At 43.1% G+C, this 23,647-nt stretch overlaps 1 protein-coding gene across 18 annotated transcripts in view; it reads left to right on the forward strand.

The window, feature by feature from the left end:
* PTPRT (protein tyrosine phosphatase receptor type T) overlaps positions 1–23,647 on the forward strand; it is a 965,600-nt gene that overhangs the window by 860,568 nt on the left and 81,385 nt on the right. For 12 of the 18 annotated variants that reach the window (XM_081034722.1, XM_081034718.1, XM_081034731.1 and 9 more), the window contains one exon: positions 21,545–21,735. In XM_081034722.1, coding sequence (XP_080890848.1) covers positions 21,545–21,735 — 191 coding nt within the window. The remainder of the gene's footprint in view (positions 1–21,544; positions 21,736–23,647) is intronic. The other 6 variants (XM_081034728.1, XM_081034733.1, XM_081034727.1 and 3 more) reach the window with 1 other exon arrangement.

Genomic DNA, 23,647 nt, shown 5'->3' on the forward strand with positions numbered 1-23,647 from the left:
CTTGAGAGAGTATGTGGGGGACAGAGAAAGATGGCCTTTTGGTCTCTGTCCAAGGTGCTGATCTTTCTTCTGGTCAGAGTGACCCTGACCCTTTTCTCAGGAATTTCCTTCCCTTGGACTTGTAATTATGAGTGTTTTGCCCTCCCTGGAGTATTTGGAGTATTACCTCCATGGGGTCAGTAGTGGGAGATGAACCTGGAAAGATAATTGAGGACTGTGTCCTAAAGGGTCTTGAGAGTTAGAGATGTATTGAGATGTAACTAGAGAGTTAGAAATGTATTGCTTTCTGCAAGGAGCGAACACAGATTTCAAGAAGCGGAGAGCCAGGGTTGAGTCCAACTTTAGAACAATCATCCTAGTAGCAGTGAGCAGAATGTTTTGGAGTGGGAGTTAATAAGGTGAATAAAAAAGTAAGTATTGTTTCTGCATATATGAGATTCAAGGAAAATGACAGCACAAAATACCGGTGCATGTGGACATTGTATCTTACACATACATTCACACTCACACTCACACATACACACCTACCTGGTAATAGAATTAACAGTCACTACAACCCCGTTGGTGTGAACAGCTCTTTGTAATGAAGCAGGGGGTAGAGAGAGGATACTCTCAACAGCATTCCCTTCTTGGAACTGTTGTTAACTCCGGAAGTATTGATCCCACCTCCCTGCTTGCTCCATATTTTCTTGATGAGTCAATATTTTGATGGTTTGATGCCTGGAAATATTTGGACATGTTTGATTTTTTAAAAATGACTGTCCTTATTCAGTTAATGTCTCACTGAGGCCAGTTCAGTTTTTCCAAGGTGAAAACCCCTTTTATCTTCAGGGCCTTTGATGTAGGTTAGATGAAATTCCCTCTGATCTTCAGATGTGACAGAGGCTCAGAAACTCAGGGAGTCATTCCAAACTCGCAGAGTCACTTCTGCTTCTGCTGCAGGGAAGACCCATGTGGTCCTCTACTGAGTCTTCAGCCAGCTGTGCCCTAGTACATACATGCCCTTGCAAATCTGGTCCCCGGGCACTCTCTTGTTAAGATCTATTCTTATGCTGTTCCATCACTCTTCTTTGAAACTGATCTATCAGCAGAGGTTTACCAATAATTCAATGTCACTACTATGCTTTACTTACAAAATAGCTACTTGCCTAGTCTTTTCTGCAATGTAAAAATGCACATCTCACCATGCCTATGCCCAACTAAAAGCCTGTGACTGGCTCCTCAGGACGAAGTTAAAATGCATCACATGGCCTCTGAGGCTGAGAATGATCTGAATCCTATGTACGCCTTTGGTCTCATCTTTGGCCACTCTCTGGGTTAGTCAGAATAGTCCAGTCATTATTGACTTTCTCTTTAGTCTTTGAAAACACTAAGTATTTTCCAACAGCATGGCTTCCACAATTCTGTTCCCTCTTCCCAGAACATTGTTTCTTTCTATCATTGTTGATCCCCTATTTATCCTTCATAACTGATGAACTGTCACCTTTTGAGGGCTTCTAGTCTCCAATCTAAATAGTGACCTTTTTTTTTTTTTCTAATAGGACTATGTTTTGGTCCCTCACAGCAGGCATCACAAATATCACGTGTGAAAATGTTTATTCGCTTAAGAGTTGTTTGGTTCATGTCTGCCTTATTCACTAGACTGTAAGCTCCAAAGGGCAGAGACCACTTCTGTTTAGGCTACTGCTATATCTCTGAAGACCAGTATGGTGCTTGTCATATGATAGATGCTTCATCAGTGTTCGTTGAATGAACCGTTTTGTTAATTTTGTGTTCAAGATGGAGCGCAATGATTCACTTTTAACGATTCTTTATTTAATCAATTGTTCTTGTGCCCTGCAAACAAGGACGGGCAGGCTTGGAGGTGACGGACATAACTCTTAGGGTTTGATCCCCTGGTGGAAGTGGGGAGACCAGGGAGGAGAGCATTGCACTCGTCTGGGAGAGAGATAGCGGGTGCACTTTGAAACATTATTTCTTAGGAAGTTTTACTCTTGGTGTCTTTGTCCTGGTCGTTCCTTCTAAAGACTTCATCATCAAATACTGGCTTCCTTGGACTGCAGCCTTCAGGGCAGGCCTAGAAAACAGAAGGAACACTCTACAACTGCTTTGTGGCCCCTGCTGCCCCTACCCTCATGACCTGCCCTCTCTCCCCCAGAGGGCTCTATGCTTCCCGTGTTTTTCCTTCCCCACCCCCCACCCCTTCTGTTTACCCCCCTACCGCCACTGCTTACCCTTCTCCAGCCGTATTCCCTTGTGTATTTTCCCACTGTCTGGGAAAATATGAAAAGTCAGCCTGCCCTTATGTATAAAGGGATATGCCTCATTGTCTTTCAAGAGGAAAGCAGAGCAAACTAACATTTATTGAACCCTAATTATGGTGCAGAGACCATGCAGCATGTTGTACATATGTTACATTCTTTAACCGTTACAACCTATAAAGTGACAATTAGTAGTAGTATTAGGCTTCTTTCACAAGTATAGAGATTGGGGCTCCAAGAGATTAAGTAACTTGCTCGAGGTCACATACCGTGTTTCCCCAAAAATAAGAGCAGGTCTTATATTAAGTTTTGCTCCAAAAGATGCATTAGGGCTTATGTTCAGGGGGTGTCATCCTGAAACATCATGCGAGGGCTTATTTTCCAGTTAGGTCTTATTTTCAGGGAAACACAATAGCTAGTAAGTGGTAGACCTGGGCTTCAAACCTAATCTTTTTCTTGAGTATGATCCCACTACTATAATCTACTCCCTCCCAAATAACGTGAGATATGCAGATACTTCTGAGGCCACTGAGGGATGACATTCTTTGATAGCAATGTCTCCAAATCCCAGGTTATAGACTGTTCCTTACTCCATCTGTTTCTAAGATTGCACTACTCTCTTCACTGGTTGGAGCTTAACAAGCTTCAGAGCCCTGCTGCTAGTCACTCATTCGGTAATGTTTATTCAGCACCTACTATGTGCTAGACAGGTTATATTGCTCTCATGCTACATCAGTGAATAAAGCAGAAAAAAGTTCCCTGTCTTCATAGAGCTTACATGGTAGTGAAGGTAGGGAGTGGAAGAGAGACAGGAAATAAATAATGGACAATAAAAGATAAAGATAAGAAAATTATATGATATTACGGAAAATGATAAGTGCTATGAGAAAAACGGAGCAGGTAAGTGGGGTTGGAAGTAGTAAGTGGGGGACGATTGCAGTATCACAGAAGATGAAATTGGACTAAAGACTTGAAAAAGATAAGATGTGTGAGCCATGTCAGAAGAATACTGTTTTTGCTAGAGGCTCCCACGCAAGACTGTGTCTGATATGTCCAAGGAAAAGCAAGGAAGTCAAGATCATGTTCCAGCTGTAAAGATCCAGAGAACAAGGTTTTAATGATGAAAAATCTGCACTATTCTTTGTTGGACAGGACTTGCAAGTCCAAACCAGTGGACCTCATGAGAAGTATAGACTTCTCTGAATCCAGAACCTTCCAGAAGTCACCATTGTAAATGAGGTTAATTCCAGATGCTTCCTAAGGTCAACAAAGACCCTTGTACCTATGAGGGCTGAGTCCATAGCCATCCTAGCCTTCTGAAACAGAGGGCAAACCCTATAACCTTCGATCTCCTTGACTATGAGAAAACACACATCCATCTATAGACATCTCTCCCGAAGCCACCAATTTCAGGATCTCCCCGTGGTGCTGATTCTGACCTCCCAGAAAGGTCTGGCATCGAATCCTGCCTCCACTTTCCCATTACTGGGCTCTGCTCTGACTCCACGCTGACTTGTATGGGACAATTCCAAGTCCTCATGTAGCTTAACTGTCCATGCTAGGACGATGGTGGTTTCCCTGCCCCACCCTCAGAATCTAGTATATTTTCCCCACTCAGACTGATTCACTTGGTCCCTGCTTGGCAAGGAGCCCAGTGTAATGTCATTAAAGATGTTCTCTGGCACAGTCACTTCTGTCATTGTTTTCGAAGAGCAGTGTTTCTTTTTCAACTGATCCCAGATGGGTGAGTGTTTAGTCACCATTACAAGCCATTTATATAGCAAGAAAATTTATTAGTCCATTGTTGAGCAAATTTATCACACTTTTTTACTTAGAAGAATCACTTAATTGGTGTTTTATTACTGGAATCGACTGTCAATTATGTGGCTAATTCATTTACTTAGGGAATGAATTTTTTATCTGGAGAAAGCTGTTCAAAGTGCATTGTTAACTCTTTAATGATTACAGATTATTGTCCATGGCAATTTATGTCATAAGGAAAATCATATCATTTATTTCCCTTGAAGTATTGGATGTTGGAAAAAATCTTTGGAGAAGTGTAGAGAGGGTAGTTTAGAACCTTTATGAATTAAAGACCTTTCATTAACTGAATGGTTCAGAACACTTGGCAAAGTTAAGTAAAATTAGCTGGAGAGTTTTCACTGGACCCCTTGGAATAAATTATTGTAATATAATCTTATACGTGTATATGGCTGTAATGTCTATACATGCTCTTTCATTGACATTATTTCTTTGGATTCTCACGGAAACATTGGGGCGTGACACTGGGTTTGTGGTTGCCAGTCTCTAAGATGGCCCCAATAATCCCTGCTTCCTTTTTCACATTCTTATGTAATCCCTTCCCTTCAAAGCAGTCTGGATCTACTCACTAACTTCTAATGGATAGGCTATGACAAAGTATTGGGATGTAACTGTCAGTATGAGGCTGGAAGAAGACCATGGCTTCCATCTTGGGTGCTCACGCTCTCATTTACTTGCTCTGTGGGAAGCCAGCTCCAGTGTTGGGGGTTACCCCTTGGAGAGGTCCACTGGGCAGGGAATGGAGGGAGGATGGACTCCAGCCAATAGCCAGCCAGGCACTGAGGCCCTTCCTCCAATCACCCAAGAGAAACTTAATTTTCCAACAATCACATGAGTGAACCTGGAATCAGTTTCACTTCCAGTTGAGTCTTCAGATTTGAACATTATCATGTGCGATAGCTGGCGGGCAACCTTGTGACAGCTCTTAAGCCGGGGATACTCATTAAAGCTGCACTCAGATTTCTGACCCACAGAAACTGTGAGACAATAGAGGTTTGTTAGTTTAAGTTGTTAAGTTTGGGGATGGTTTTTTATGGAGCAATAGATAACTGATAGATGGCCTAACAAGTGAGCTGTTATAATAATTTACCCAAAGCCTTTTGGTGAATAAGTGGTAGGGCAAGGATTTCACCTTGGTCCTTGTGATGCGTTTCAATAGACTAACCTTTAGAGGTCTTTAAAGCTTTGACATCCCACAGGTGCAACTATTCAGAGTCTGTTTCTCTGTGGCAATAAACGGCCTTGTGACTGGCACACCTTCATTACCACTGGCGTTCTGGAGAAGCTGGTGGGTAGGCTTGTAGGACTAGTGGTCTTTACTATGTTTCCATCAGGAATTGAATCAAAATGCCGTTTTCGGGCCCCCAGTCCCTGCCCCATCCCCCACGGAATGATTTTAACAGTAGTTTCCAAACATGACTGACCCAAAACTAAAAGTCTGAGGTCCAGGGTGTGGAGCCATGGACTGTATATTTCGTATGCTCTCTAAGTGACTCTTGTACCAGCGTTTGGTCCCCGCTATATTAAACAAAGTCGGTTAGCATTTCCGTGATCGCCTGCTATAATTCAGCAGCTTAGGGTCTGCCAGGCTAACCCGCGACGTGCACACATTGCTTCATTAGTTCTTATGAGAGTGTTAAGTGGCTCTTCTTCCCAGAGTAAAGGCCATGCGCTTTGGTGGCTTGAAATTTTCTGTTAAGTTGGATTTGAACAACCCTAAAGCTGTACTACCGCCATCATTCATGAAGAGCAGAAGTAACAATGTTTGCTTTTCTTTTTTTTTAATGAGCAACTCTAGGACCATTAACAAATTGCATTTCTTGACTGCAAACTCCCTTAGAGACCATCTAATCTCTTGCTATTCAAAGTGAAGGCCGCTGGACCTTCTGCATTCGCGTCGCCTGGGAGAGTTTGTGGCACAGGCAAATTCTCAGGCCACGTGCCAGACCCACTGCATCAGAATCTGCGTTTTAAATGATCTCCTGATAATGTATGTTAAAGTTTGAGGAGCAGGGGTCTAATCCCATGCCCTAATTTTAAAGTTGAGATCCACAAAAGTAATTGTATGAAACAATTTAGCGGCTAAACCAGGCTGCAAACTCAGGTCTTGTAATTCCAAAACTGTGTTATTGCCACTCTTTTATGTTCTGTTGTCTTTGTGGTTTATTATTCCACAATCTCCACTTAAGAATCCAGGGCATAGTTGGAAACTATGAGAGAGCAGGCATCCATCCGCCCGATCCAATTGCAAATTCATTTCAAACAGCTGTTGCACATTTAAATTTCCTCTCCCAGACAAATTTAGTCATTTAATCTTCTCTTTCTTACACATCAACGGAAGACAAAGTCATCTGTCGGACTGAAGATTATACAACCTGTCAAAATTGAATTTCTCTAGTTTAGCAAAGTATTACTCTGCAACTATTTTGTATACCTCTGTCTTATTATGATTTTGATGAATGAGAGAGAAAAAATAAGACAAGCTGTGTTTTCAGTGTGACGCGTTATTTAAGGTTTTTTTCCTTCCATCACACATCTTCCTATGAGGGTGTGGGTCTTGGAGTCTCGTGATACCTACACAATACAAAATGCTGGGCTGGTTGTATTTAGTGTACGCATACCCCTGACACTAATGAGCCAGTCTACATCATGTTCAGCCCATGCTGAGGTCTCCAGTGAAGCCATGACAACCTTCCGTCTGAGAGAAGCACATTGGATCTGGGTGTAACTGAACCCACCCACCTAGAGCCCAACTGGGAATGAAATGCATTTTCAGTAGATGTGGCGTCTCGCTCCCTACACCCACCAAGGCAGGTGGAACTGAGTCAGGAAATGATCTTGCTACTCTCGCCGTAGAAATAAGAACGTATGCGAGATGGACCTTGGAAACAGGCAGGCATCATTTCTATCAGCAAGAGAGGATGGATTTCGGAGGGACAGGTGCCCTGACCAAACAAATAGAGATGGGGTGCCTGCCTTCGTGGAGCTTATAGTCTCGTGAAGAATGCAGACATTGCATAATTTCATTGTTAATTATCCATTCACTGTTGTAATTCACAGAGATGACATATACGTCCAGAAAGATACATTGTGATTCGTGAAGATGATATTGTTAGGATGGTACGCTCAGATGCGGGTCGGAGCAGACAGGATGTCTTCGAGCATTCATCAAAGTTAGTAGATTTTTTTTTAGGAAGCACCCATCTGCTCACCACCTAGATTTACCATCGACATTGTACTCCATTTACTTTATCACCTGTTTCCTGTCACCCCTCCCTCAATCCATCTTGATTTTTTACACATTGCAAAGGAAGTCCCAGACGTCAGTACACCTCCCTTTCCCCCAATACTGCACTTTGCATATCAGTAATGCAGACTCAATGTTCCGTGTTTATTTTTTCCTTTGAGGTAAAATTTATATACAAATAAATGCACAAATCTTAAGCTTTCCATTCCAGGAGTTCAATAATTGCATACACTCTTGTAGCCCAAACCTTAGTCTCTCATGCCAATCCCAGTCAAACGTTCCACCCAGTAGGTAACCACTGTTCTGATGTGTTTTCCCTGCCATAGATCAGTTTGTCTATTCTAGTAAAGGAAGTGACTTTTGAGCTGAGTTCTGAAGGATGGATAGGAGTCCAGTTGGCCTTGGAAGGTTGGAGGAAGGTCAGCAATTCCAGGAGAATAGTCCATGTGTGCAGATTCTCAGATGGGAATGAACCTTACACGGCTACATGCTAGTGAGCAAAGGCTAGAGAGACTCAAGAGGAGGCAGGTGAGAGAGGTGGGAGCTAGACCAGGCATAGCCTTGAAGTCGTAGTAAAGATCAGGAACATCGCCGAAGGGCAGTGGACAGCCAAAAAATGGCTTCAGCAAGGAGCTGCCATGCTCAGCTTTGAACTTCTAAAAAATTCTCATGCCTCACTGTGTTTCAGAGAGGTTAAATAACTTGCCCAAAGTCACACAGCCAGAAAGTGGTGGTGTCAGGTTTTTCTCTCAGGTCAGTTGATGTTCAAAGTCGATACATGTTTGACCAGTTCCCGGTCATGAGGAAAACATGATGGGAGTTTCTCAGTCTTTCTAACTGGAATCATTTCTTGCCTTACTATATCAGATTCATCAACCGCACCAGAACTTTCAAGGTGGAAGACTGCCCCCGTTGCTAGCAATCCCAGCCAACTTGGGTTCACTTTGAACATAAGTTCATCATCTGTAGCCCAGATTTTCCTTTAAGCAATGGTTTTGGGATGGAGGTGGGGGTGTCAACCAATGAGCTCTACCAATACCCAGTTTCACTTATTTGTATTTGTACTGGTTGTAGCCCTGCCAAACACAGAAAGGACGTGCAGGAGCCATGACTGACGGTTCTCGTGTTTGCAGGCTCAGAGCCTTCTTCATGCAATCTCAATCTTGCTCTCTGCACAAACTTACCCGCTCAAAAGCCGCCCAGGATCACTCTTTTTCATGCTTATAAGAGTAGCGAAACTGTACGATTTACTTTATCATTTCTGCTTCAAATAACTTACTAACCAAAATATGTTCTTCTAAGTTCTTTTGAATATTCTAATTATATTAACATGCACAGCCATAGACAGAACTTTTACTAATAATAACCTCACAATAATATTAATCTTTCCAACACTGAGTAACCTTACCATTTCTTCTTACTTTAATATACTTCATCCTCATCTGATAAGTAATACAACTCCCCACGAATGCATTTCTTCCCAGCCCATATTTGTACCACACTTGATCAATAGTTTACAGAATTGTTTAGGCACATTTTTCATTGTCTAGATATGGAATATTTTCTACTCATCCAAGTTCAGATCAGTTACTTGTGAACGTACATGCCTCTGAAAATACAAATGATTGGCGAATAGGTTATAATAATAATAATAATTATTATTATTATTATTATTTTAGTATGCAAGCAGAGTTTATTACTGATGCTTTCTCAGGGAAGAGAATGGGCCTAGCTGAGGTGGGAGAGAGGCATAGGCTCCCGGTATTAGTGAGAGATGGAGAGAGAGAGAGAGAGAGAGAGAGAGAGAGAGAGCCGAATAGGCAATAATTAAACACTAGACCTAGGTGTTACAAGGAAGGGCTGTGTATCCAGGGAGCTGAAACTTTTTAAAAGTCCCGAGTTACATCGCTTGCCTTTTGTGGTTCAACCCATAGTCCCAGGATCCCATACTCATGCCCCTCAGCTTTATTCTCTGACTTCCTAGTTCGATCACTAAGTGGTTAAGACCCAGAAGCATCTTGTTGTCGCCATAGGCCTATTGCATCCGACACACCCAATGAGCTTCATTTTTGTTTCGATTGAATCAGGTTTACAAAAACCTGTGCTTTGAAGCTCTGCTGTCAGCACTTCTGCTGTCTTGTTTTCCCATTCGTTTTCATGAAACTGTAAGACTCCCCCCAGGAAAAAAAAAAATGATTTCCAAGGTTTTTAAAAAAATAAATAAATAGGGAAATCTCTTTTTAAAAAATGGTCATACCTAGACTATATCCTATTTTATAAAAACAGAGATTTAAACACACACACACACACACACACACACACACACACATTTAGCTCTGCTTGGAGCAGAGGTGATGGAAAATCCATGTGCGTGCACAACATCCGTCATGGGAGTGCAATTTCTCTGGTCCACAGACGAGACTGATCAGAGGTCTCCCTTCCCCTCTGGAGCACATGGGTGAAACTTGCACTTTATAATTGAACCAAAAGTGAAAATAATGACCCAAGCACTGGTCACTAAAACAAGTAGAGACTGATGGCTTTGAACTCATGGGATGAGTCACAAGAGGAAGGCCGTCACCTGAATGGTACCCTCTAAACTGAGCAGTGCACAGCACGTACGGCCACGTGGGGTGGACGCCTGGATTATAGGAGCATCAGGGAAGATGAGGCCCCAGTTTGTGGGACTCTGGCAGACGTGAGGGTTACCCCGAGAGACACTTCTCATCATTGCTAGTCACCCGGGGTTCAGTAAACAGCCCTCAGCCTAGAGACCGAACCTCAAAGGCTGCTGGTGTTTGGTCGCACGAAGTATCCTTGTGCTGGAACTGTTTCTGCACGTGCCTGTGGGGGTGGCCACAGAAATCTACCTACGTGATTAAATTGTATGAAAGTAAACACACACAGGTGCATGTAGGACGAGTGAGATCTGAATAAGGTCGGGAACGTACCAATGTCCGTTTCCTGCTTGTGGCATTGTGCTAGAGTTATTCAAGACTTTAACATTAAAGAAAACTGGATGAAGGGAATATGGAATCTCTCAATGTTCTTTCTTAGGACCACATGTGAATCTGCGATTATCTCAAACTAGAACGTCTTTATTTAATGAAAAAATAAAAAGTAAAAGTGGGTGCTGGGCTGATCTGTAACTTCTGACCCGAGGCACACGCCTCAGAGTCTTCAGATGTGTCTCATAGTTTTCCTGCTCATCTACTCACTCGCCCATCTAAGCGTGTGACCAAAGTGTGCTGCCAGTTTCTAGCAACTGTGAAGTGGTCTGTTTGTGTCTTTTTTTGTCTGCATCATTTTTGTCTGATTTATTGGTGTTTTCAAAAGGAAGAGCTAGCTTTGGCTTTTCGTCGCTGTGACACCTTTAACTTCTATTGTGTTCTATTAACGTCTGCCCTGATATTTATTTACTTACTTTCTGCTTTCAATGACTATATTTTTCATCTCTAAGAGTTAAATTTGTATTGTTCAAATCTGCCCATCCTTTTCCCATGATGGGTTGTGTGAGTGCTGTGGTTCATAGGCCTTCCATTTTCTCTTTAATCAATCCGAATGTATTTATTTTATAGTCTCTTTGATTGTTTTATTGTTTGCAATTTGGGGAGGCATATTTCTCTGTGTATCACGTCTCCTGATTCGCCCTCATGGGTATAAGGTTCCTCACATAGCATGTCATTCTTCTTCTTTTTTTTTAATATGTGAATATAGACATGTCATTCTTTATATTTTATTTTTCCGCTATGAGTTCATCTTCAGTGGAGGCAGTTTGGTTTTGCAGGAATTAATGTGTCTTGAATTATGCAAATACCTCTATAACGTGGTTTTTCATTTGTTTGTCAGGACAGAAGGGTTTTCAGTGATGTTGCGCAGGTTTTGTATGTTGGCTTCTATGTTTGCAGGTTGTCTGTCACACCAGTAGCATACATGTGGACCCCAGACCCACATGTGGTAGAGGTCCAGGGTTTCCTTGCCTCTGTATGAAAGCTATACACCCTTCTTTTTATTCTACTAATTGGTATCTTTAACTTAAACACACATACACACACACACACACACACACACACACACTCTTACATAGATATGCGTATACACAGTTGAAATTAGATTTTTTAATTAAGAACAAGATTAATAGGGGCCAGACCAGTGGCTCAGGCAGTTAGAGCTCCATGCTCCTAATTCTGAAGGCTGCCGCTTTGATTCCCACATGGGCCAGTGGGATCTCAACAACAAGGTTGCTGGTTCCACTCCTCGAGTCCCGCAAGGGATGGTGGGCAGCGCCCCCTGCAACTAAGATTGAACATGGCACCTTGAGCTAAGCTGCCACTGAGCTCCCGGATGGCTCAGTTGGTTGGAGCGCATGCTCTCAACCACAAGGTTGCTGGTTCGACTCCCACAAGGGGTGGTGGGCTGCGCCCCCTGCAACTAGCAAAGCAACTGGACCTGGAGCTGAGCTGCGCCCTCCACAACCAAGACTGAAAGGACAACAACTTGACTTGGAAAAAAAGGCCTGGAAGTACACACTGTTCCCCAATAAAGTCCTGTTCCCCTTCCCCAATAAAAAAAAGAACAAGATTAATATATGTTGACTGTCCATTATGAAAGGTGAAAAGGTTGATACACTTTTTAAAAATTTATTTATTTTGTTTAATTTTTTAATTACAGTTGACATTCAGTATTATATTAGTTTCTGGTGTACAAGATAGTGATTAGATATTTATATAACTTACGAAGTGATTGCCCCGATAAGTCTAGTACCCATCTGACACCATACAGAGTTATCACAATATTATTGACTATCTTCCCTATGCTGTACTTAACCTCCCATGACTGTTTTTATAACTGGCAATTGTACTTCTGAAGCCCTTCGCCTTTTCCCCCCATCTTCCCAGCCCCCCTCCCATCTGGCAACCAGAAGTTGATGTATTTTTACTTTTAGCAATGTATCAGTCAACCATTTCCTTGTTTTTGTTGGTAAAATTTTATATTTTGGGAAAGAATTTTTGTAGTAGTTTCTTTTTTACATAGTTTCTCTATAAGAATTACTTTTTTTACTATTCATTCTGTTTTGAGTCATATTTGTTTTGGTTTTTATGCTCATTTCTATGTTGAACTGATTTTGGTATTTAACAAACCAGTTCCTTTATAAAATGATTACCTCCAATCTTGCAGGGTGTTTGTTTGTTTGTTTGTTTGTTTGTTTTACTTCTCCACCTCCCCAAGTCTCTGGAAAAGAATCAGAATCAGAGTCAGTGTGGTTTCTGAATCTTTGTATCTTTCTGTAGAAAAAGAATGTCTTTCTGTAACTTCACGAATGAAAAACAACTGTATCAGTGTATCGTTTTGGGGTTACAGAATTTTCCTCTCAATAATTTTGTTACATTGCTTTCTGGAGTTTAAATTTGGGCAACAGAAAATATGGTTAGCACTGTCTTTTATAGATTTCTTTCCAGCCTAGATGTTTATCTATGCATTTCCACATCAATAATATTTAAATAATGGTCAGGAGATCTGTTCTATTTTTAAGTTGTACTTGGAGAGAACTCTTTCTTTACATTTGAAGATTTAGGTGTTTATTCTGCCAACGAGCTGTTTTCACATCATATCCCTTATTACTTCTTCCATTTATTAGGTTCTCTTCTTTAGTACCACAAATTATCTGTCTTTTATATGTCTGTTTTCTTTTCTCTGAAAATGTCTTTTTGGTGCCTTCACACATGAGCACACATGAGCGGATTATAGATACAGAGGAAATAGAAGTCTCATTGTTATACCCTTGCATTTCCTTTTTTGTTTTTTAATTATTTTTTTCAGTTACAGTTGACATTCAATATTATTTTATGTTAGTTTCATAAAACTAGTTTCAGGTATACAGCGTAGTGGTTAGACATTTATGCTGTAGTAAAAAGCAACTCCAAATACCTCCATGGCTTAAAACAACAGAGGTTATTTCTTGCTCACACTGTGTGTACATTGTGGGTCAGCTTTAGTTCTCCCTTTAGGGCCCAGGCTAAGAGAGTGGCCACAGTCTGGAACATGGCCAATTTCTGGACCAGAAAGTAATTCCTTTTGAGTTTACTCTTGTATATGGTATAAGAAGTTGGTCGAGTTTCATTTCTTTTTTGCATGTATCTGTCTAGTTTTCCCAACACCATTTCTTGAATAGACTGTCTTTACCCCACTGTATATTCTTGCCTCCTTTGTCATAAATTAAATGACCATATGGGTGTGGGTTAATTTCTGGGTTTTCTATTCTGTTCCATTGATCTATGTGTCTGTTTTTAGGCCAATACCATGCTGTTTTGATTACTATAGTTTTGTAGTATAGGTATCAGATAGCCTGATACCTCCCGTTTTGTTCTTGTTTCTCAAGATTGCTGTGGCTATTCAGGGTCCTTTGTGGTTTCATATAAATTTTAAGATTATTTGTTCCAGTTCTGTGAAAAATGTCTACTCTTGCATTTTCACTACCAAGTTCTCAAAGTAATTCTCCACAAGTTTCTGCCTGCTGCTTATTCTCATTCCAGATTCCAATGTCCATTTAAATTCTACTGTTGCATTTTGGTTTCCTCACAGTCTTCCCTTGCCTCACCCAGCAATTTTTTTTTAGTTGCTTCTTAATTTGATCCATATTTTGAAAAATCTGTTGTCTCATTAGTTAATCTTTCCCTTCATTTATTCTTCCATATTCTCTAAAATGCATTTCTGTGTTCTGTTGTGTAAATTAAGATACCAGTAACAGAAAAAAACAAAATCAAATCTGCTTAAACTATAAGTTGATGTATTATCTCACAGAACCGGAAATCAAGAGTTAGAGCAGATTCCAGGGCTGGCGGAGTGAGACGCCCAAGAATCTCACTAAAGACCCAAGCTCTTTCAAGTTCTCAACTTTGCCATCTCATGTGGCCTTGCCCTCATCCTGGATCCCCTCAGAGATGTGAGATTGCTTTAGCAGTTCTGAGCATCAAATGGTAATACCCAGTGGGAGAGAAGGACCATTGGGATATCCTTCTGAGAAGTAAGATCTTTCCCAAGAACAATTTAATAGAACTCCCCTCCTAGCTCGTTGAAAATTTTTGAAAATTTGTGAAAAGGGTTAGGAACACCTGATTGCCTTAAGGGTCTCAGAATTTTCTCCTAGATCTAGGAATAGGGTCATCCTATTCCTGAGACACATGGGGAATGTGTGGGCACCCAAAGTAATGTAAGCATTCTGCCAGAAAGGAAGAAGGTAGGGGATGGCAATTGGGTAAATAGCCAATACTGATGGCTTTTTTTTTTTCTTTTCCTTTTGAAAACTGGATTTTTCTCTGCATTCAAGAGTGTCATTTTCCTTATGTTGAACATGGTGGATTTTCTAAGACCCACAGTGTTTTGTTTCTGTCCTTAACTTTAAAAGAGAAGAGATCTCCCCAGGACTGTTACCTGCCATAAACAGAGTAGGCAGATTCTCACTGTTGCCCTCACCATCTAACTGGTTGGAATCCTTTTCTTGTGGCTCGAGAAGGTGGAGCGATGGATGTTCCCAGCTCCCATACCTCTGCAGATTGTCTAACGCCATCCGGCCATCTGATGTGAGTGCTGGGGAAGAAGGAATTCATGCTCTCTCCACAAAGGGGAGGATTGATTTATCAGAAGGAATAAATGAATCCAGAAGTCACCTTTCCCATTTGGGGATACAAAAGTCTTTATCCACTCTCTTTTGTCATTGCCATGCCAGAGACCCCGGTGAAAGGGATTGAGGGGGATAAAGGGCTTAGAGATACCACACATACACACACACTTCCATATTTGATTGAGTAGGGTCTTTGATTCTGAGCCCAGGAAAGGAAATAGGAAAAGATGAAGCATTTCTTGTCTATCCTTCAGGCCAGTGTTACCTCAAGTTACAAACTATACCGGTGTCCATTGCTAGTTATATAATATCCATTTCAATGCCGCAGTAGAATGGCCTTCTCTTTACTCTTGGTTTTCCAAGTTCAGCTCTATACGTTTGGTCAGACTTGAGAAAGAGAAGGTAACTCCATCTGCCATTACAGTGAGTGAGAGCACAACCTCGAGTGGAGATGAGATGGGAGGTGTGAATCTACTGTTTCTCGGGGCCCACAAATCTACACACCTGTCTTAGTGTAAATCTAGAATTCAGAAATATAGAACAAATACTTCTTACAGTGTGGCTCCTAAACACAAGCCAACTACTGTATCAGATGCTTCAGCAAAGGCATTGCAATCTCTTCCAAGTCTAGAGGGGAGATTGCCTACATCGAATCAGGTGATAGATGATTTTATGTCATTTCAGAGATTTTTAAGGAATTTGGAAAAAACAAAGCCTTCTTCATCTTCATGCACATATCAAGAGTGATACTGATAAGTTAGTGGTTATTCCTCCCACGTTCTGACAACTAGGTTAGTTGACAGACTTAGATTCCGGTGCTCTCACAAGGTTATGATGTTGAGGCTTTATTGGTATTTGGTGAAGGAGGGAAGGGGAGCTCTTATTGCCTGCTAGTCAGGTGCCATCTTGAGGCTTCTTCCAATGGAATCCCATTTAACCCTTGCAACACCTTCCTTAAATGATAATGATAACTGCCGTCATCATCATCATTGCCACCTCTATTGCCAACTACAACTAAAGATCTTCGGCTCTAAGTAACTTATCTGAATCCTATAGTTTGAATCCAAGTTTTGTCTTCAGATTCTGTGCTTTGATACTAATCCCTGCTGTTGCCACAGCGCCCACTGTGTTTACCCTAATGACATCTCCACTCTGAGCAGATAACCAGCCTCCTCCCCACCTCAGACCTTCTCTCCTTTCTCACGCTCTTCCCTTTTAGTTAGAAGTCTCTAAATATTTACCCATCCCCTCTTCAGGCTCTTCTGCCCTGAAGGGCGCCTGGATTTAAGAGAGATGATAATAGATGAAATAAACACCAGATGCTGGTGCCAGAAACTGCAGGAATTTGATTGGCTAGTTAAGAAATTTTGTCTTGACTCTGCGAAGGCTTTTGCAAAGAACAACCTGATCAAAGCTGTGTAAAAAGAACTATGAAAACAGAGCCATTAGGAACCTGATGGGCTAGTCCTATCATGGGGACCTGAACTAGGACAACAGCAGCAAGGATGGAGTGACATGGATGGCTGTGGAGGGTGTCAGGAAGGACAGAAGAGAGGAAGGCTACAAGACTGCCCAGATGCCCTCGCCAGTCTGTGAATTCTCCTGTGTCCAACAGGATATCTTGTACAACATCAGAACAACTGTCGTTTCTCCACTACTGACCGGATACCAGGCGTTGAATGAGTACTTACCATGCGTCACCTCTTTGAATCCTCACTACACTTCTTTTCCCTATATTATAGATGAAGACCCCGAGGATCAGGAACATTAGTCACTTGGCCAAGATCACTCAGCCCATAAGTGGTTGATTAAGGAGACCAGCCCCATTCCGTCTGAGACCCAGACTTCCAGCATTTCTCAGGGCGTGAAATGTGCTCCTCGCGTGGGACGTGGGCAGGCCTTAAGCAGCTATATAAACATTTTAGCACGCACTAAGACCAAACGTGTCACACCCATGGTTTTATGTTTCACTCTCCTTCATGAGGAGATAAAGTAAAACATCTATATGGCTGAAAGTTGATTTAAAGAAAAAAATTGAAGGCATAATTCTATATGTCTGCGCTATTCAATACAGTAGCCGCTCGCGACACGCAGCTATTTAAATTGAAATCAAGTTAAAGAAAAAAGTCAGTTTCTTAGTCACATTAGCCACATTTCAAGGGCCTGGTGGCCACGGGTGGCTAGGGGCCACCATGTTGAACAGGGCAAACGTACAATACGCCTATCCTCGTATGTCGTTCAATCGGGTCTTGAGGTGCTAGAGCTATCTTCTGCTAGATCAATGTCTTTTTAGAGTTTGCTCTAGCTCTAAATTAACTCTCATTAGAACTTGGTCTGGCTCTAGGTAAGTCTGTGTGCACCATGCTGTCCAATGCAGTAGCCTGTAGTCACATGGGGTGTCGAGCCCTGGAAAGATGGTTGGTCTGCATGGAAGTGCCCTGTAAGTATAAGATACACATTGGATTTCAAAGCCTCAGTATGAATATAAAACATACCGCTAACGGTGCTATACTGACGATAGGTTGAAATGTTATTTTGATGTATTGGATTAAGTAAAATGTATTGTTGACATTAATTTCACTTGTTCGTTTTTCCCTTAGTTAATGCTGCTACAAGAAAGCTTTTAAATTACATACGTGGCTTGCGATCTAGTTCCACTGGACCTCTCTGCCCTACAGTGTAATTCCAGAGTGTTCTCCCTTTCCCTCTCTCCTTCTTCCTCTAGATGGGTGCTGCCCAAGACAGTAGCCCCATGTGGCTATTTAATTTACATTAATTAAAGTTAAAATGTAAAATTCAGTTCCTTGGCCACATTTCTAACGCTCAGTAGCCACATGTGGGTAAGGGCGACCACATGGCACAGCACAGATGGAGACCACTTCCATCATTGCAGGAAGTTCTATCGGACAGTGCTGATACAGGTTGTACATAATGATGGCAAAATCCACAGAGGTGGGGCCTACAGCTTAGGAAACGTTTCCATGGTGCCTAACTGCAGCACGTCACCCTCCCATCTCCTAGGTGCCTGTACCTTCCCACCTTTGTTAGACTTGTTTATGCACATCTTATCTCGTCTTCTCTCCTGCAAGGGCTGTGGTGCGCTTATCTCCTTCGGAACACACTTTCCTCCACCCTCCTGTATGTGCATGGTGTCGAAACCGTGCTTTATATAATAGCGGTACTCGGTAAATATTTGCTCACCAGTTGGAGTGGCAATTCCTAGCGAGTAATTGAAAATATGTGGCTGAAGCAGGAGGGGAGTCTGCAATGGCTGGGAACAGGGGGATAAAAAAGAGAGAGAAGGTCAAGGCCAGATACCCAAGGAAGAAGGAAGAGGAACTGGTAGAGAGAAAGAAAAGAGGAAACAGAGGGACAGTGGGACCCTGGGATCTCATACACGTCGCCAAAATCCCTTTGCCTGCCCCACCGGCCCCTCACCGGCAGTGACAAGAGTTATTGCAAGAACATTCTCAGGCTTCAGCAACTGCTATCAAAAAAGTGCAAAAGGAACCCAAAACATTATTATGTGATAAATAAACATGCAAGACCCATAAACGAGAAGTTGAAATGGCATGAACGTGAAGGGTCTGGTGAGGAGAAAAATGAAAAATGTTCTCTCCCTGGGCCAGCTGGTTTGAGTTACATTTTATGAGCAGCGTGTGAATTCCAGCGTCTTTGTTGAATTAGAAGCAGATTCGCACATTAGTTTAAAGGCTCCCTCTCGAATAGGAACTTCATAACGCTTTTTAATTGGGGCTGATAAAAACATAGCATTACTTGTAGGTTCCTGAGAGAAGTGAGTTGTGAAATTGGGTTTTCATTAAACCTAATGATGGAAAATTAAGTATAGTACGTCTGGTGAAATGGGGTGTGATAAAAGGCATCTCTTCTGCGTTATCAGAGGTTAATAAGGGAATAGGTGAGGCAAGATACATTGGAGAAAGGCGTCCAACTAGTTGAATTAATAAACCTTGAAAATCCCTTGGTTCCAAGTCTTCAAAACGTCATTAGCACAGCCACTGACATGATTACAAATGTTGCAGCAACACAAGTTGTTCAATTCCAAACGCATTTATTTTCCATTCCAGTGTTGGTTTTGCTGACACCGAGTTTACAGTCTGTCTAGCAATGTGTTTAGGGAAGAAATTCATAGTGGGAGCTATTTCGTTTTGGAGACATTTGGCATCACACAGAAATTGCCAGGTGCCCATTCCTAAGAAGCCTGTCTCTGCCAGGCAGCCCGTGCCTCGGGTCCTTGGGGAGACCATGGGTCTCTGAAGACATCTGTCCCCAAATGTGATGGTGGCTTAGCCAGGAGACCTTCACCAGGCTCCAGCTCATCCTTCCCTGGGAATCATGCCATGCAGCCAGTATTCCTTTCTTCTCCATCCCCAACCCTACCACACGATCCCTCGCAGGAGCAATGGTCACAGGAAGGATGCGTGACATCTACAAGAAATAGTGTGAGTCTTTAAAGAAAAGGATTCTTCTTAAAATTCCTCAATGGCTCTTCCCACCCCCTCCCCCGGCTTGAAGGTCCTTACACGTTCATGGCCTTTCCAGACCGACCTCACACCATCTCTTATAGCTTTTCCTCCATCCCATTTCCTCCCACCACCTTCACTCCCTTTCAAACTCTAAATGTGCTTGGTGTCTCTGGCTCCCGTTCTTGTGAGTCAGATGGTTCTTCTTGTCTGGTTTTCCTATGAGACCATCTAAGCCTTGAGGGTGGAAGCTGTTTCATTTTGTGCACGACCACTGCCTACCAGAGCCCCTGGCAGAGAGAGTTCTTGAGAAATCTAACTCCTGATCACAAGGGTGCGATGGAGAAGGGGCGCCCCCGCCCCCCACATTTGCCAAGCGCTACATTTAAGCAATGCCAGTGAGGATGTGTTACGTGTTCCGTAAAATCGCAGGAGAAAATGTTATCAGTGTTTTCGTGTGTAGTCAGACAGGTTGTGCTAACATCTCACCTAGGCCCTTTTGCCGTGTGCATAAAGCCATACAGTCTGGAGCAGGGGTGTCCAAACTGCGGCCCGCGGGCCAACTGAGGCCCGTGATCTATGGTTAATTGGCCCGCAGCAAATTCCAAAAATACATTTAGTTTACTGAAATAAACCAGGTGAGGCAATACGGACTTCACCTCGAGTGAGTGGCCCGGCTGTTGGTGTATGTTACCGCATGTGGCCCTTGGTGAAAACCGTTGAAAAAAGTGTGGACAGCCCTGGTCTAGATCATGACATGGGCAGTTCTTTCCTTCCCAGGAGCAGTTTTTCTCAAGCTGTCACATAGGAGGCAAGCTCACTTTCACATACAGAATCAATGTCTGATGGACTGTGGTGATAGGAGAGACAACCAAGCTGAAGGAAACCTGGATTTTGAAAAGACACATTGCAAAAAGTCAGGAATATATGCTAAGCCTCCCAGGGACTGAGTCCAGCCTGGGCCTAGTGGGCTCTGCATGGGTGCTGTGCTGTGCCTGGAGCCTCTGGGTGAGACGCCTGGAATCTGGCCGTTCTCGTCTCGTGCATGCCACAAACGGAAGGGCCAGGGCGTAGACTGTCCATGTCTTCGGGAGGAAGTTGAGCAGAGCAAGCCGAGATAGTTCTGGGAAAGATGAGCTGTCTGTGAAAGACCAACAAGGAATGCCTAGCACGGAGGTGGTAGGGCAAGAAAGTGGTCTTACTCTTCCCAGGGGAGCAGAGGCATCATTTTCTGGGGTGGCCAAACTAATGAAGGGCATTAAAGCAAATCAGTGGGTATAAAGATTATTATCGGGAGAATATCAATCTTATATCAAGGATAGATTTGTGAAGATGAGGCACAGGACCCAGGCATAGAAGTAGCTGGCAGAACTGGAGGAGGAAATCGGGCTTTCCTACTTGCAGGTTGGGTTCAGTGACACCCCCAACCCAAGAGTGTTAAGTGGTGGGGACATTAACTAATAGGCAGAAGGTGGTCACTGATGCAGAGCCCATTGCTGGAGAGAGCAGATGAGAGGGTCAAGGTCACTGCCATCAGCTGGGGGTCCAACACTGGTTCCAGTTCACCCCATGAACAACCCAAAGGAAACAAACTAATAGACAAACCAGGTCACAGCGATGCAGGCAGCTGGCCTAAAAGCATACACGTGGTTCTGACCTGAGGCTCTCCTCCCCTGCAGGCAGGCACTGGAGACTATTTCCAGATACCTTCTTTCCTAAATGGGAGCGTGCTCCCCATGTCCAGCCTGTCTGGCTTCTTAGCGGTTCTGATATTGGCCAGGATTGGCCAAGACCACCCTGACGAGGCTTGAGGAAGGACAGAGAGGCCAGGGGTGACAGCCAACCTGGGCTTTGTCTCTACTCCATCAACATACACCCTTGAAATAGAATGAACCAAGGGTTATTGTTTTCATTGGTCGGTTGGTTGTTTTAATTTTTAAATCTACCACGAAGGCCATGCCAGGGAAGCAGTGTGTCTCTGTTCTTTCCTCATCCGTTAAATCCTGAGTTAGTTGCTTCGGCCCTCCTCTGGTCCAGTGGGGGGGAGTCATGGAGTCCAGAGGACAAAACGCCATAGGTGATGATCTGTTCTGCTGCCTTCTCTCTGAAGCAGATGGCAGTCGCGGAGAGCTGTCCCAGCCCACTCTCACAATCCAGACTCACCCCTACCGGGCCTGCGACCCCGTGGAGATGAGCTATCCTCGCGACCAGTTCCAGCCGGCCATCCGGGTGGCTGACCTGCTGCAACACATCACCCAGATGAAGAGAGGCCAGGGCTACGGGTTCAAGGAGGAATATGAGGTAAGAGTCCAGCGAAACTTCCTGATGGGTGCAAAGGCTTATGGGTGCTCAAGCTTTGCTACTCAACATACGGTCCCCAGGCCAGCGGCGTCAGGGTCACCTGGGAGCGTATTGGAAATGCACCATCTCAGATCCCACCCAGACGTACTGAGTCAGTTACCTGCATTTGAACCAGATCCTGGGTGATTTGTGCACCCTTTACATTTGAGAAGGCACCATCTAAAAAGTTCTGATATTTCCTTTTACGCCCCCTCTTTCTCTCCCGCTCTTTCTCTCTCTTCCTTTCATAACCCAGTTATCTCCAAACTTCCTATGCTTTGGAGTCACAGCTCCCTTCAGTAAGAAGCTAGACTGGCTTAAACCCCATCCCACAGGTTGTAAGAAAGCCAGCAAATCTCTCCCACCAGTAATTCTGGGAGGTTCGCTTGCTCTTGGTCACCTCTTATGTCATTACCATGCATCTGTTTTGTTCTCAGCCCCCCAAGTCAGTACCTCATCTCCAGCGACTGCTGTCCCCACTCTCTGTACCTTCTCCTCAGCTCTGCATCAGACATCCTTTCCTCCCTCCCCAAAGCCCCTCTAACACAAAGGATCTGTGAATGGCGGTTGACAACACGAGGTTTGGGGGATAACTAAGAGTTTGCAGCAAAGTACAGGAAGCGCCTAAATACCAGTCGTCCTAAGGTTGTGGTCTCCTCACAGGTCTCTACATCCATTGCCCTTCCCAAAAGTTCTTTTCCAGTGTCCTCAAAACTTCCTTTTTTTATTTTTATTTTTCCAGCAGCCAGGAAAAGACCTCCCACTCTCCCCTCCCTTTACTATGCAGAACAATTTCGCTTTCTTTGTCTCACTCCATCCGTTTCAGACTTTGCCCATTAGGCCTCACCTTTTACAAACAAACAAAAGTGAAATAAAACAGAAGAGAAAACTCTTTAAGATGTTGTCTTGCTGCCCCAGACGGATTCTGCCACCCTCCTCACATAGGTTGGAATCCAGCTGCAGCCAGCTTTGACAATTTTCTTGTTTCACTTTTCCTTTCCCCTCTCTCCCTCTCCCTTCCTTCCTCCCCAAAATATCTGTAGAGCCATCTACTGCGTGCCAGGCTCTGAGTGATATGAACTAGTTTTTCTGTGGCTTGTGTGTGTTTTTTTTTCTTTTCCACACGTAGCCCATGCCCCAAATATGCTCGGTTCAGTTTCACTGTGTACAGTGAAAACGCATTGACGCAGACTATACGCATTTGGAATTCTCAATAATGCAGACGAGGTTTATTTCTCAGGCTATATTCTGAGAAAGAGCTTACGAAGCAATTATTTCAGAAGCTAAGTGAGGTCATAAAATTGTGCTAAACTCGGGGTCCAGATAGCTGGATGCCTGTACAACTAACTGTTGGATGGTAGCATATCATTTTGCTACCTAAGTTTCAAAATTGTTTCCTTCGTTGAGTGAAGAGTTTGGATAAGGAGATTTCTAGGGGCCAGTCTGGTCTTAAAACTTTATGAGAGTGTAAAACATGGTGGCATGCGGCATGTTTGACACAGTTACGAGAACAAAAACATTTATGCCAATGGAGGTGAGTAATTACCAGCTCAGGAGAACCAGCAGTTAATTTCAAATTTGGTTTAAGTAAAACAGCATTTTTTCGTATGCTCAATCTACAAATTTTGGGGTAAGAGTTGAAGGAGATAGTCTCATCACCTCCCATGCCTGGGCCTTATTTCCTAGGGGGGTTGGCTGAATGATTCCAACCCCTTAAAGTGTGTATGTGTATGTGCTTATACATACCTACATAGATGTTTGTCGAGCGAAGTCAGGAGAGGGTGTGCTGTTTGTTAAGGCATATTCAATATCATGACGGTTTAATATGGCAGTCATAATATTTAATTTGTTTTTAAGTTTCAAATAGCATTAA

This window comes from Rhinolophus hipposideros (assembly GCF_964194185.1).
Source record: "Rhinolophus hipposideros genome assembly, chromosome: 22".
Classification (NCBI taxonomy): domain Eukaryota; kingdom Metazoa; phylum Chordata; class Mammalia; order Chiroptera; family Rhinolophidae; genus Rhinolophus; species Rhinolophus hipposideros.